General features: G+C 38.3%; 1 protein-coding gene across 1 annotated transcript in view; it reads left to right on the plus strand.

Annotated features, from left to right (window-relative positions):
• The window catches only part of STAT4 (signal transducer and activator of transcription 4), a 53398-nt gene that overhangs the window by 24087 nt on the left and 14446 nt on the right, over positions 1 to 14865 (plus strand). The window contains exons 4-13 of the mRNA XM_067549002.1: positions 699 to 791; positions 3371 to 3449; positions 4891 to 4976; positions 5938 to 6089; positions 7634 to 7792; positions 9272 to 9364; positions 10227 to 10286; positions 11707 to 11724; positions 11811 to 11904; positions 13391 to 13435. Coding sequence (XP_067405103.1) covers positions 699 to 791; positions 3371 to 3449; positions 4891 to 4976; positions 5938 to 6089; positions 7634 to 7792; positions 9272 to 9364; positions 10227 to 10286; positions 11707 to 11724; positions 11811 to 11904; positions 13391 to 13435 — 879 coding nt within the window. The remainder of the gene's footprint in view (positions 1 to 698; positions 792 to 3370; positions 3450 to 4890; positions 4977 to 5937; positions 6090 to 7633; positions 7793 to 9271; positions 9365 to 10226; positions 10287 to 11706; positions 11725 to 11810; positions 11905 to 13390; positions 13436 to 14865) is intronic.

Raw genomic sequence — 14865 nt, forward strand, 5'->3', positions numbered from 1 at the left:
AAACGGCATGTGCACATCTGTGTTTGCAGAATCAGGACCTTTAACATTAATTTAAGTAACTTCAGTATATTACTGCTAATCTTAAGAAACTATAGGAATGCATTGTGAGAGAAGGCTGAAGCATGGAGACGTTTTTAACTCATGTTATATAAAAGACAGGTTAATTGTTAAGTTTTATCTTGTATTTATTATGTAATACTTGTTATGCTAGTTATAAAAAGTTCTTATATTTTTTTAAAAAACACAAGAAAACCCAAAACTATACAATATACATTTTGTGAAAACTATTATATTCATGAAAAAATTCAGACAGAAGTGATTTAAGTTCTGTTAATAAAGTAATAACTTGTGCATGGAATGTATGTGCTTATTGGGATATTAAAATATTTTTTCTAGAATGCAACAATCTTCCTACAATATATTTTCATTCTGGATTTTTGTTTCTTAAAACATATATTAAATTTTAAAATGTTTGCAACACTAACCGTGTCCTTTCCTATCTCAAGATCTAGTGGGTGTTGTTTATCAGTCTGTGGAACTATGCTGCTTTATACCAGCTGAAGATCTAGCCCTATATCCCATCTCTGTGGGACCTTGCAGTGGAGTTATATGCATGGAATGTTTTATGCAAGGGGAAATAGCATTGCTGCTTAAGATATCATAGATAATCTACACACTACATATTTAATTTGTTCTAGGGACCACTGGAAAAACAATTGCAGAATACTGTAGTTTCAGAAAGACAAAGAAATGTGGAGCACAAAGTGTCAGCAATTAAGAACAGTGCCCAGGTATGTTGTGTCTGTTACTGTCTGGGACAGGGTGTCAGGTTCTAAGACTCTGCACAGAGGTACAGATTCAGGCCTGGTCTACACTTACCCGGCAATTCGGCGGCAGTCAACGGGAGTTACGCAAGCTACACGGAGTAGCTTGCATAACTCCCATCGACTGCTGTACTTCTGTTCTGCACCGTGTCTTCAGTGCACTGTGCCGACGGGAACTTGTTCCCGTTGAGGCAGCGCTACGCCACTTGAGGAGGTGGTTTATTAACATCAGCTTCCTGATTGATTGAGCGGGTCTACACTGACTGCTCAGTCGTTCCAGATAAGTCAATCTGACGGCAGCGACTTTGCCGCTGTCAGTGTAGACATAGCCTTATTGTTGCAGATTCAGTCACACAGCCTGTTCAATTGGGGCCTGATACTTCATCCCAGAAATATCTCTCTGTAGTAGAGTGAACTGAGGACAGAGAAAGAAAGGTCCAGCAGGGGTAACACTAGAGACAACTTAGCTCAAGAAGATGCTTGGCCTGAGGTTTTATTTTGTTGTTTTTTGTATAAGAACAAAGGAAAAACCCAGAAAAGGGGACAGTTTGGGTCTCTAGCCCAGGGAAGAGGCCACTGGATCAGCACTTGTATACATACACATACATTTATATAGGGTCCAGAAGAGAGAAGCAGCTGAGCGGAGAAGCAGCTGGAGGCTGAGGCCCAGCAGCCTGCCCGTATGTTCGTGACATTGATCCTCTTCAGCAGACTGCTGCATAGAATCAGTGTCTGGGACTTTTTGTAAGGAGGGTGAATTTCATTGAAAGGAAAGGGTAAATAAGAATAATTGTTAGGAGCTACATATTTTATAAAATATACTTGAGTTGTGCATGGAAAACAGCCAACTGTGCATGCGACTGCATACCTTTCACTTGCATTTCCAAAGTTTAGTCCCCAAAATAGAAAAAAAAAACAAACAAACAAAAAAAAACAAAACCAGATAACGGATGTGGCTGTCTATGCACACATCTAGATTTAGAGACTGGGTTTTTATAGTCCTCTAAACATTTACTCATGAATAGTTCCATTGAACTCAAAGCACCTATTGATGAGCAGCTGTTTGCAGGATCAGGAACTCCAATGACACAGAGAAGGACTTTTATGAAAAATAAGATTTGTCACAGCCTACTCCATATTCCTTCTTCTGATAAGTCTGTGCATGGATCATCTTTTATGATGTGATTTGGAGAAGTCTTCGAAATCCTTTTCAATATTAAAGCATGAAAGTGAAACCCTGAAAAAGTCCAAAGCAGTAATTCAGTTTGATTGCTATGCATGAAGTTCATGAGGGTTTCTTTCTCTAAAAATAAAGTCTGTGGCTACAGAACTGCAGAATCATTCTGTCTGGCAAGAACTTTTTCTGGAAATCTCTGCTCCGAAATATCCTTGTAGACCCTGATCCAGCTCCCAGGGCTGTTAAAGCAAAGTATTTAGTTGACTTAAATGGTGTGGGATCAGGCATTTAGAGTAGTATGATCCTATTCTGAGATACTCAGGTGTCACGGGAGAGGGTGTTTTGCAGAAAGTATGACTCAGCTTGTTTCACCTCAGGACAGCGGAGAATAACTTTAAATCTCCAAAAGGGTCAAACAAAGAATTATAAAAGAAATGAAAAATTGGAGCTCTCCGTTAAAAAAGGGAAATGATCCTGTGGCAATATTCTGCGCACAGATGCTATTTTTGTGCACACCAAGATGGCAGAAATATTTTGTTTAGGTTTTTTTTTAAATTTGTTCTTAGGTTTATACTTTTAAAGATAAATTCTTTTCTTAGCTATCCACACTAAAACCCCTAAGCAATACCTTGAGTAGCTGTGTGCGCAAATCCACAAGCATTATGAAAATTATTAATTAAATTGTTAGTGTGAATAATCAACCATTCTTCAAAGAATGACAGTTTACAGTGCCAAACAACAAGATTTTTAACAAGAGGGTGGGGGAAGGGCATCCTTGATTTATTTAAGTGTCAAATGGGGATTACTCCAATAGTTGACGTAAATGTGGTTTAGTTAGGTTTATATTGTTGATAAGCAGTCTGAACTAATTTTAGTCATTTCTTCTTTCAAACAAATCAGTAAACTGCTAAGGATTTGAATGATTAGTTAGAGAGTCTAGTTTAGGTGAAAATAAATTATGTGCCCAGATACATACAAGGCTTTATTATACTGGCAAAACCTGGAGCAATGTAGTTTTGCCATAGCAGAGTTCATGACTGGGCTGATTGTATCAATAAGAGTATCAGTGTGTGAAAGAGGACATCATCTGACCGTACTGGAATGGAAATGAAAGGAATCCTTCTCTTCTTGTAGAATATTATGGTCAGAAGCTGCACACATAATCATCATCTTTTTGGTGAGATTAGTGATTGATAGATAAACAGTTCTGTCAAGTCTTAATGATTCTCAAATGACAGAGAAGGGAAATATTAAAGAAGTCAACTATAAACAAGGTAAAAAAATTAAAGTAATATAAATTAGAAACTGTCAGATGTGGTGAATTGTCAGTGCTATACTGAATCTTTTTTTTTTTTAATTTTATAAAAAGATGACAGAACAAGATGTCAAATACTTAGAAGATTTGCAAGAGGAATTTGACTTCAGGTATAAAACAATACAGAGCCTAGGTAAGCTTTTTAATAATTATTTTAAGATTCTGTGAGAAAATGTTGATTATAGGACTAGATTACAGTCTCAGATGAGTTTTGTGTATTTATCTTCCAAGCATACATAAGCACAGAAGCTGATATTTTGAGATATAGGCATGACGTGTATGTAAAACTGCAATCTGTGTCATAATGAATACTTCTGGAATTAAAAAAAATCAAGACATTCTCAGTGTCCAGATGCAGTTATTTTTTGTACATGAGCTATGAAGTTGTGTGATCAAGTCTTGGGTATTATGGTCTCCATAGTGTAGAGGAAACTTTTTTCCAAAACAATTTCTTCCTATTTAACATGACCTTTCCTCTTACAGAGTGGAACGTAAAGGACTCCATTCTTTTTCCCATAGTGGTGTTTTCTAAAATCAATTTATTAACCACTAACTTGACCTTCTGATTTTTTTTGACCAGAGCAGTGATAACCAACTGGTAAGCATTTCAAATGCAAGCTTGAGCAGCCTGCAATGGTTCTGGGATCTGCAGCCTGTCACACTGCAACAACTTCTGCATGATCCTCCTTCAGAAATGAAATTGGGGCCCAGCTGTGTCAACACTGAAACCTTAATGGCACCTACCTCCCTTTGAACATGTAAAGAAATCTGGGACCATAGGTGCCCCAAGTTCCTTCAGCATGTCAATCATGTGAGATTGAGATTTAATGTGTCAGAGCACAAATTTCAAAGGAAGGCACATGCCAGGGCCCAGCATAGACACAGATGGCATCAAGTTCTTCTTTGAAAGTAGTTGAAGATGTAGAGAAAGTGAGGGGTATAGCTGCAGGAGAAAAGTGAGTGGGTCAGGCCAGAAAGATCTGAAGCCAGAGGACAATAAGTAGGAGGAAAGGTCACATCAAGGCGACAACATTCCATGACCAGAAATCACAACTTCCAAAATCATCATGTGATGAGCACCATAAAATCCTCCATCCCAAGTGCCAAACCTTCTTGCACCCGTCCAACACCTGCAAATATTTCCTCAACCAGACACATGGTTCATACTAAGATTCCAAAGAACTTTAGTATAATTACTGACAGCATGGGACACAATTTCATGATGGCTCAAAGCAATTCAGTACTTGAATCCAGAGTTATGTAATGAAATAAGTGTATACACAGACATATAAGAATCTAATAATTTCTGTGTTACTTTCCTATATGCCTCCTGTTCCACACACAAAAAAAAAGAATCAAAATACCCAGCTCCTATAATAATTCTTAAATTCATATTGGAGTTAGTCCATTCAATTGAACTTATATTATATAAACTTTAATTACAAACATTAGTGGATTTCTTTAGTAGCTACCAGGATATAATCTGTTTAGGGCTCCCCGCACCCATTATAAACACATACATTTACACTGAGGTTACCAGATGATTTTTCTTTTCTCCTCCCCCCCTTCCATAGAACAGAGTGACAAAAACAGCGTCCTAATGAAACAGGAAATGTTGACGTTGCAGGAAATGCTCAATACCTTAGACTACAAAAGAAAGGTTGGTAACACGTTTTGTCATTTGTGGTTTGTTTGCTTTCTCCCCTTGCTCCCACACTAAATAATCACATTTAAGGAGGCACTTGCACAAACTCTCCCATCAAAAAGAGCAGGTAAACATAATTGTGCGTTACAAATACCAGAAGGGATGTTGGGGAGTTTACTAGCAGTTAAACAACTGGCAATTCCTGGAACCTGTGGACATCAGTGGAAGGGTGAGAGTACTCATCAGCTCATGATGGATTCATTCCTTTGTTTGCAAGTTATTGTATTTAAAGTCAGGAAAAAAATACTCCAGATCAATGTAAGCCCCTAACCACAAAAACAAACATCACACTACTTAGTGCAGTTGAACGCCAACTGACGATTGTGATCAACCTGCTTCTTCGGTGGTGGAAAAAGCATTTCTTCTATGGCTTTTTTTGTGTCCACCTTGGAATATCATAACAACTTCCATATATTTCCACGTATTCTTTTTATCGTTAAAGAAAAGTCTATGTGGAATATAATCCAAGATCCCAGAAAGGAGCTTGTGACCTTAACACTGCTTCTATATGTCAAGGTTCTGGAGGTGTTATGCTACAATGAATTCACTAAAAAAGTTATATGTAAAAATAATTCATTAATATCCAGGACTATTTTTAGTACAGTGGATGGAGAATCCAGTCACCTGAGCCCAAGAAGTAGGGGTACAAGTACTGTCACTTTCTCAGAAATAAAAATTAATCTATAAGCATTAGAATATTACATATATAAATCCTTAAGTAATTTGAATATGGTGTTTCAGAGATGGATGCTTAAAAACAAGGTGAACCCAAAACACTTTATAGCACATTAATGTATCACACGTTTTTCCTAACTAAGAAGTTAAAATTTATGGCCAGCATTATAATTGGCTTCATTTGTAAGCTTTATTGGCGTTCCCTGTGGTCAGTTTGTGACACTTTTCCTATTCCTTGCAGGAAGTACTTAGTAAAATGGCACAAATAATAAATGAAAGTGATGTCTTGATGAGCAACATGCTGCTTGAAGAGCTACTAGACTGGAAGAGGAGACAGCAAATTGTCTGCATTGGAGGTCCTCTACATAGTGGGCTTGATCAGCTCCAGAACTGGTAAACTTGCCTTTACTTTAAGTTTTCAGTGAAAACCACAGGAAGTCTGCCGCTTCACAGTAGCCCAGCACATGTCAAAAAATAAAGTCTCATCAGAGCTGCTTTCATACATATGAATTATTTGAGTTTGCTGCTGTTATGGTAGCCATTAAGGAAATAAGTAACTGAAATGCAGTTGGCTTTGATAAGTATAATCTGCAGTTAGAATGAGTACAAAACAACAAGCTACACAGAGACTGAGCACTTGCAGATGGTCAAACAAAACAACGACAAGCCTCCCACATATCACATACACTTCCTCAAGGGAGTTTTTCTAAAAAGAAATAAATAGTTTGGTTAAAACCATGCATAAATGTACAGTTCTAGTCAAAAAGCCACAGAGAAACACAACATTCATCTTATGGAATCTGACGTCTTTGTCTAGAGTGGCACACTGAGTGCACTCAACTCGTCGCCTGAGGACAGAGGGAGTTTTATCCGGGGAAGAAGTAGGTAAAGACTTAGTGATTTGACTCACTTAGTGCATCATTTCTCCAGGTTTGAAACAGTAGATCATTGCAACAAATAGGAATTTAATGAGAGATAATACCCAGTATTTGAAAATACCACAAGGCTCAAAATGAGGTTGTCATATCTAGATTCAAAGGTCCAAATAGGAACATAAACGTAATTAAATTTCACAATTATAATGGAGCCAGAGAATATTCTTGCTGCGTTCATTGCCTTCCTAACAATTATTTATGTCCCTTGAAGCTTTTTTCCCCACTGGGATAGGTGTGGTGAAGGTCAGCAAGGAAAAAGAGAAAGAACGGTAGTGGAAAACAACAAAAAAACAACAATTTTTATATCTGTTGAAAACAGTTTTTCATCAAAAGTTGTCCAGCAAAATAAAAATTTGTATTTTGGTTGAAAAGCTTTTATTTCGGTATCAAAACATTTTTTTTCTGTGAAAAATTTTCAACCAGTACTACCTGATCTTTTTGTAGGGAGCTATATGAATTTGTGACGAAGATATGACAACAGGACAAATCTCGAAGTCTCTGCTCAGTTTTTATCCATTTCTTACACAGTTATGGGAAGGGAGACTTTTTTCAAAATCTCATATGGGATTTTAGCCACATGAATCCCATTAAAGTAAACTGTTAGCCAAGTGTGCTTGGGTTGGATTTTCACAGTCATCCTCTCACTTCTCTGCGATATAAATGTTATTCTCTTAAAGAGTATGTTTTTCAAAAATATTACTGAGCTGTGGTATTACTGTCCTGTCATGGATGCGCATATATTTCTCCTTAGCAAGTCACAAGCAGCTTCAAGTCAGTGTGAATGAGGTATTTTGGGAAATGGCTCATCTCTGAAACAATATATGAGTAATTTGGCAAATAGTTTACATATATTCATTTAACTAGCTGATGTTAGCTTGTATAAGGCTAATAGATATCAATCGATTCTAATTCTATGATTTTTCTGACAAAAACTTCAATAACTTTTATGTTCTAATAAGCAATTTTTGTAAGAGAATGTAACAATCATTTGTTCCGCAATAGTTTTACACTGCTGGCAGAGAGCCTTTTTCAAGTAAGAAGGCAACTGGAAAAATTGGATGAGCTGTTGACTAAACTGACTTATGATGGAGATCCTATTCTACTTCAAAGGCCTCACCTGCTGGAAAGAGTTAACGTCTTGCTCTACAATCTTTTCCGAAGGTACATCAGCTCTTATACATTTCGTGTCATTTAAGATGCAGGAATCTAGAACACGAGTTTCTAGAATCTAGAAACATGAGAATCTAGAAGCGAGTTTATTGTTGAAAAGAAAAAAACGGAATGTTGTCTGCGATGATTTTAGAGCCTGGTATTTAAAGGTGATGAGCACATGCAACTCTAACAGAAGTTGATAGGAGCTTTGGAATAGGAGTTTTGCAAGTGACTTTTGGTTTTGCTGGTGGGTCTTGGGGCCAGTGATCAGGTCTGGCTCCCGCCCATGTGGCTTCCCCACGGGGCTTTTCCCCTGCCCACCTTGCTTCTGCTAGGGGCTTAGTTGCCCCCCTTCTGGCTTCTGCTGGGGCCAGGGGGTTGTGTTCAGCTCCCCCTGTGGCTTCCTCAGGCAGTGGTAGCCAGTGGGGCTCCCCCCCCCCACATTCCTGGCTTCTGCTGGGAGTCTCTAGAGAGTGGGGCTAAGTCTCCTCCCCCCCTCCCCCCCCAATCCCTGGATGTCTGCTGTTGGGGGTGCCAGCTGGTGCCTAATTTTCCAGTGGCCCCACATTGGCCACCACTGCACACTTACCCTCCTAGCCCTAGCCTAGTAGCCAGGTTCCCCCTGCTGGGACTTACCTGCTGCCTGGAGCCCGGCAAGGAGCCTGGGAGGGTGCCGGGAGGGGAGCTGCAGGCTGCAGCCACACATGCCGTCCGCCCACGTGTGGGGTGGCCCAGTGTGTGTCCCCAGATGAGCAGCAGCAGGGCTGCATTTTTTTTCCATGGGTGCCTCAGCCCCTCAGCACCCCTGGAGTTGGCACCTATGATCCAGGTCTTAAAGTTTAATGGTCAAGTTCCACCTTTGGAGAAACATGCATGACTCCCACTGATTTAAATAGGAATCATCCACGTGCCTCTGTGAACAATGCCTGGTGCAGGACTAGGGGATGGTAGTTTCTTCCATGCCCCTCCACCCCCACCATGGGTTCCACATTCACCCATCCCATTTAGTTTCTTCCTTTTAAGTCAAATATACTTTGTCCCTATTCCAGCCCTGGTGTTTTGCCTAGGCTGTGGTCCTGAATGCCCCACACGTGACAGCACTTTTAGCAGGACTGGCTCTGTCTGAGAGCAAAATTTGTCTTTAAAAGACAGAAATATGAAATGATTGTTGTATTTCATGTTTTATACATTTTATTGGAACCAGTTTTGTAACATATTTTCCTGCCACTTTTGTGGTGGTGACACTTTTTTGTGTGTCTTTTAATGGAATAGGATCTCTCTGTGCTATGATGTGTTCTACGTACTCAACTAGTTCATTTCCTATGGGAATAACTCACAGGAAGTAAATAGAAAGTGAGGTGTTGGACTGGGACATATACTTGCCCCTGCAATATGCACAGAAACGTCACCTTCCATGAGATGAAACCCTTTTGACTAGGTCTGTACATGTATGCATGCTTTTAATCAAGCTATTTCTTTTCAAACTAGTTCATTTGTGATTGAAAGGCAGCCCTGCATGCCAACCCACCCCCAGAGGCCAATGGTACTTAAAACCTTAATACAGTTCTCCGTTAAACTAAGGTAAGCAAGGGAAGACTAGTGTTAATTCCTTTATTTCCATATTACATTTTTTGAGTAAGGACATACAAATACTGTGGCCCAAATTCTGCCACTTACAACTACACATGGAGTAAGATACTACTCAACGGGAGTTAAGGTGGCAGCTTCTCACTGTAAGGATCACAGGAGTTTGCCAGGTCACATTTTTTAAAAAATCCTATATTGGATTCTTGCTTCAATGACATTGCAAACAAAATAAAGCACAAAAAACAAAGTGAATAAGAATAATAATATATCCCACATCACACAAGCCAGCTCTGCGGTAGTTTCAAGGCTAGTCGTGCACATAAGCAAGGCCAATAACTGCATTTTTGAGGCTCCTGTGTCTTTAACAAATCAGATCCTCAATTTGCTCTCCACCAACTCCTTCCCTCCTTTGGCATTAGGACGAGATGATAGTGGAACTCAAAGTTCAATCCCATCTACTGGCAGTCAGAATGGAGGGAACAGGAACATTCTTGTGAGGGGACAAGGGGTACATGAACCCTCATATTTACTATCCTCTTGAGGTCTCTCACTATGCAGCTGCAGGTCTTATGAATTCACACTTTGTTCTATCCTAACTTTTGTCACATATTGTCATTTATGATGAAGAGTGAGGCACTTGCCACTTTATCTCCCTCATTCCCTGTACTTAAGCTTGGGACCCTGCACATCAAGATGCAGCTCTGGATACTTGGTCTGGTGTTCTTTAAAATAGGATTTTGGAGACCTTTCATTAGGGAACTACCGGTCTTTATTCTCTGGTGACAAGTAACTTTACTATATAAAGAGGGATTAGTCCTAGTTCTGATTGTTCAGATTTATACTTTTTATTTTGCAGGCTGCTAATTAAATTGCCAGAGCTGAACTACCAGATCAGAGTGAAAGCAACTATTGACAAGTAAGTGGCCATATTATACAGATACCCAATCTTATAGCCAGGGCTCAAAGTCTGTGTTGCTACTCCGTATGGTTTGAAAGTTGATGTGTTTTTAAAATACAAGACCTATTTTAATGTTAAGGAGGTTTATTAGAGTCATTAACTGGTGAAAGATTTTCTTTTATGTTTAAAAAATTTACATTTTTATTTGATATTTTAAAATTTGAGGTAGCAATTCCAATGAAGACTTATAACAAGAGCTGTGTGAAACACAATGGTCTTGGCTGACAGTAGTATATTCATGCAAACCTTTTTCAGCTTTTGGATCATGTGGGATTGTGCCCCTTGAGTTCTGCATTTATACAGACCAAAAACTCAAAGGGAATATCAACCAGTTTTGCCTCATTCTGGAAGAAACCGTAAGTTAGCCCAGGTTCACGAGTAGGTTCTCATACCCAAGTGAACCTGAGTTGAGGTTTGGCTTCCATTCACATCTGTTTTGCAATGCCCCTAGCCTCTTGAAGAAATCATGAATGTGCAATCACAAAACAAATAACGACTAAGGTCCTAATGGGAGTTTCAGGTTTCTCACTAGCTGTTCTCAGCAGAGCCTTAGGCCCTATCCACATTTCAACTTCTAACTGAATGGTTCTAACTTGTAACTAGTTAATAACATTGTTGGTTTATGTCAAAACACCACACCAGCCCAGATCCTGCTAACATTTACATACCAGCTTCCCTTCTGTGAATAGTCACATTGATTTCAATGGGATTACTCAGGGTAGTAAAGTTAAGCATGTTCTTGGAGGACTGGTGCTGTAGTTAATAACTAGGGAAGCTTAGAGTGTTCCACCTCTGCCAGAGGCTGAGGTTGGCTCATGGCGGTCTTCCTGTAAGTGGTTCAGCACTCTTTTCCCCCACCCCTCCTTTTTACGTGTGAACAGGAAACTGGCTAGTCTTCCTTCCTCCCAGTTGTATGTGCAGAGGGACATCTCAGAGTGCATTGTTCCATGTGCTGATGCTTTGTGCGTGTCCTCCAGCCATTCTGTGCCCTGCTGTACAGATTCCTGTATTTTCTCAGAACGCTCTGATATAAAACACAGTTAGGCAGAGCGATAGCTTTGGATATGCACATATGGTTCTGATGGCAGAAAAAAAGCTGTGTGGGCACAAAGTGAAGCATATTATTTGTAACTAGCCATGTGTCTTTGACTGATTACAGAACAAAACTCACAGCTCTATTTGTAATATGGATGGACCCTCAGGGCCCAAGGCATAATTTAATCTGCTCTTCTTAAAAAGACACTATTTAGTTTGAGTGCATACTATATATATATATATATATATATATATATATATATATATATAAAATATATATATGTGTACACCCCCCCCACACACACACAGTTACAAGATATGTTTTATTTTTCTTTTTTTTAAGGAATGTGTCAACTGTAAGGTAAGAATATAAAAATATGAGACTTCTTAATTTATCCCACATTATTTTATCTGCCACTGTGTACATTGTTGTAATGTGTTTTCTAGTAATCGCAGATTTGTTCTATGTGGCACTCATGTCAAAGCTATGAATATGGATGAATCTGCAAATGGGAGTCTGTCTGTAGAATTTCGACATTTGGTAAGTTTGCCAGTACCATTCTTGTCATGTGATATTGGTAAAGCCATCACAGATTTTTTTTTTTAATCCTAAACAAGGAACTTCATTAGAACAAGGAAAACTATCATTCCTACAGCTGTCTGTCTCTCTGCTTCACTGCAGAGCTCTTACCTAGAACCTTTCACAGCCCCATCATACCCCACTTTTGCTGGCGTTTTAAAGAAAAGCACACATAGCCTCATAATACTTGCTTTACTCTTTATCAAATAAATGCTATACAATGCTCACTATTAATACTTTACACAAGATTAGGTACCACAGACACATTTTAGAGTTCTTCCTTTTCATTGAAGGGATATAAAGTCAGTGGACCAAAATTCTGCTCTGTTACATCTTTGCAACCTCTTTTTAGCTTCAGTGTGCTTGTAGACATACATGAAAGAACAAAATGCAACCCAGTGTATAAAGGTGCAACACTACTCCTAGACATTACAAGATCCTGACATTGTCTAAGCAGACAATAAAAAGAAAAGCGAACAACAATGTAAGTTCTTGTTTATAGTCAAAGTACTTGCTTTGTTGTCGAACTGTCTGAAAACTAAATGGACGACAATCTACATTTGGATCAAAATATATATTCATTTCTATTGATATCTAAGTGTAGGTATGTACTTTCTGCTCTACAAACCAGTCTCCCTCCCATTCCCTCGGTGTCCAGTGGCTCTAGATTTTTAATCTGACTTCATATGATTTGTAGCTTTTGAGTTTCCATATTTGCTGCTGATAATTATTTTGGAAATTTTCTTCAATGAACAAATGAACTGACCAAATTGAAGATGAAATAAAGGAAAAGGGACCTGAAACATTTGAATGAAAAGTTTTCCCGTCCAAAAAATTGACTTTTGTCAAAATCAACACTAATTATGGGTCACTCAGACCCCATTCCCCCAATGGGTCCTACTCCCTGACTGGACTACATCTCCAGAGATGTGCTATGGTGTCTTTCTGTGGCTTAATCACTGTGACGCAGCATAGAAGTCCTGCAGGAATGGAGTCTGCAATTAGAATGCAAGTTTTTACTTTTTGCATTCCTGTTTAGTTATTTTTTTATTATGAACTTAACTCAATGTTTCAGTAAAGCTAATTGTGTATTTAAAAAACTTTACTTTAAAATAAAAAATCACTCACTGAATAGATGTATCAAGGAACACCATCAGATCCTTAACAACAGGTGTTCAATGTAAATGGTGTACTTATCACAGGATTACCCTCTGCCATTAATTTATGTAAAGGCAAATTCTGATTCCACCAGCCATTTAGTGTCACAGGACTATTACTTACTATTTTGAGATCCCTGAAGAAATCACATATTGGTCTATTTGTATTGTGCATCCTTCAGAAACTATCACTATACAACTATAGTAGTAAAACCACTGTAAGAAAATACGGCTGCTAAATATTTCTGCTATAAACTTCCTGAATATAAATCTTAATTTCTGTTTTACAGCAACCCAAAGAAATGAAATCAAGTGCTGGCAGCAAAGGAAATGAGGTATAAAGTTTTTTATTTTTTGTATTGTGTTTTTTCAGGACTTTCAAATAAATATTTTGGAAGTGATTTCAGCTAATCTCATTTGTAGTCATGTTAGCTTTTGAAATAAACAGTCATGATAAACTGAAGATAGACAGTTGTAATATAATAAAATACATGAGAACTTTTCAGAAATACATTTCATAGAAGTTTGAATTAAAAACCCTCAGTTTTATACAACAAAAACAATTGTGTTAGAAAGCAGGAAATATGTATTTGAATGTGTGGGTTTCTCCTTAAAGGAATACTCTTTAAATTGGGCCCATGGTTTACATTTTGTAAAAATAACCTTTTAAGTAGCCCAGAACAAGAGAAATATTTCCACAAACTTTTTTTAAAATCCAGTAAGAACAATTCATTAAGCAAATGAACTGTGAGGGCCAAATTCACAACTGGAATAAGGGTATAATAATTATACTTAAGTCAATGGAGTTGTGCCTTTTTCAATCAGGATTGAATTTGGTCCTGCTTTGGTAGAATTTATCAGAAACTGGTTTTAGTGCACCCTCTCATGGTTAGATAATATTATGTCACTTCAGATTTACAAACTAACACTGTGGAGTATGCATGCCCTCTGACATTTGGGAGACGTATGTATACACTTCAGGTTTGTAAAGTGAACAGATGTTATGAGTGACTGCCTCCTAGAAGAGTCTAAAGATACGCTCCTCCCATACACCCCAAAGAAAAATTAACATAATCTCAAAATATGCACCTTTCTTGCTCTTTAAAAAACACACTTTCGAACAGATACCATTAATTCTGGTGTAGGGACATCAGTATGAATTAGTATTTCAAGTAAGTTTGCTATTTATCCTCAGGTTTTTGTTTTTAAGTATCAGTTTGAATCAGAAATCTACACATGAATATTTGTATGGCTTTAACTGTGCCAGTATAGTTAAAGCGGTATAACCCTTTAATGTGAATGCAGCTATACCAGTAAAAAAAATGGTGTGGAGTATTTCTGTCCAGGAAGAAGAAAAGCTATTCTGGTCTACAGCACCGTTAGACCAATTTAATGGCATCCACATTGGGGTTATACCAGTATGTGTGTGTTTCAATTAAAAAAAATAATCACATCCCTAAAAGACAAAGTTACTCGAGTACAAAAACTGCATGTAGACCAGGCCTTAGAAATAGAGTCCATGTGCAAAATAAGAAATGGTCAGCATGGATGGTTTAAAAACAAACAATGCACTGCAGCACAAAACCAAGCAGGACACGTTTTTGCATGGCTAGCCCTGTATTCTTGACTGGAACAATTCACAAGTTGATGAGCAAAACTGAAACTCAGGGCCTGATTCTCTGTTGCGCTGCACATCGTGAAGTGAATTTCCACCAGGGTAAATGAGTGCAAAGTGGGTGTAAAATGCTACTGCCCTGCTGTGCCC

Source organism: Emydura macquarii, unplaced genomic scaffold, assembly GCF_026122565.2.
Source record: "Emydura macquarii macquarii isolate MOO-44397 ecotype Brisbane River unplaced genomic scaffold, CSIRO-AGI_Emac_v2 contig_1253, whole genome shotgun sequence".
Lineage (NCBI taxonomy): Eukaryota > Metazoa > Chordata > Testudines > Chelidae > Emydura > Emydura macquarii.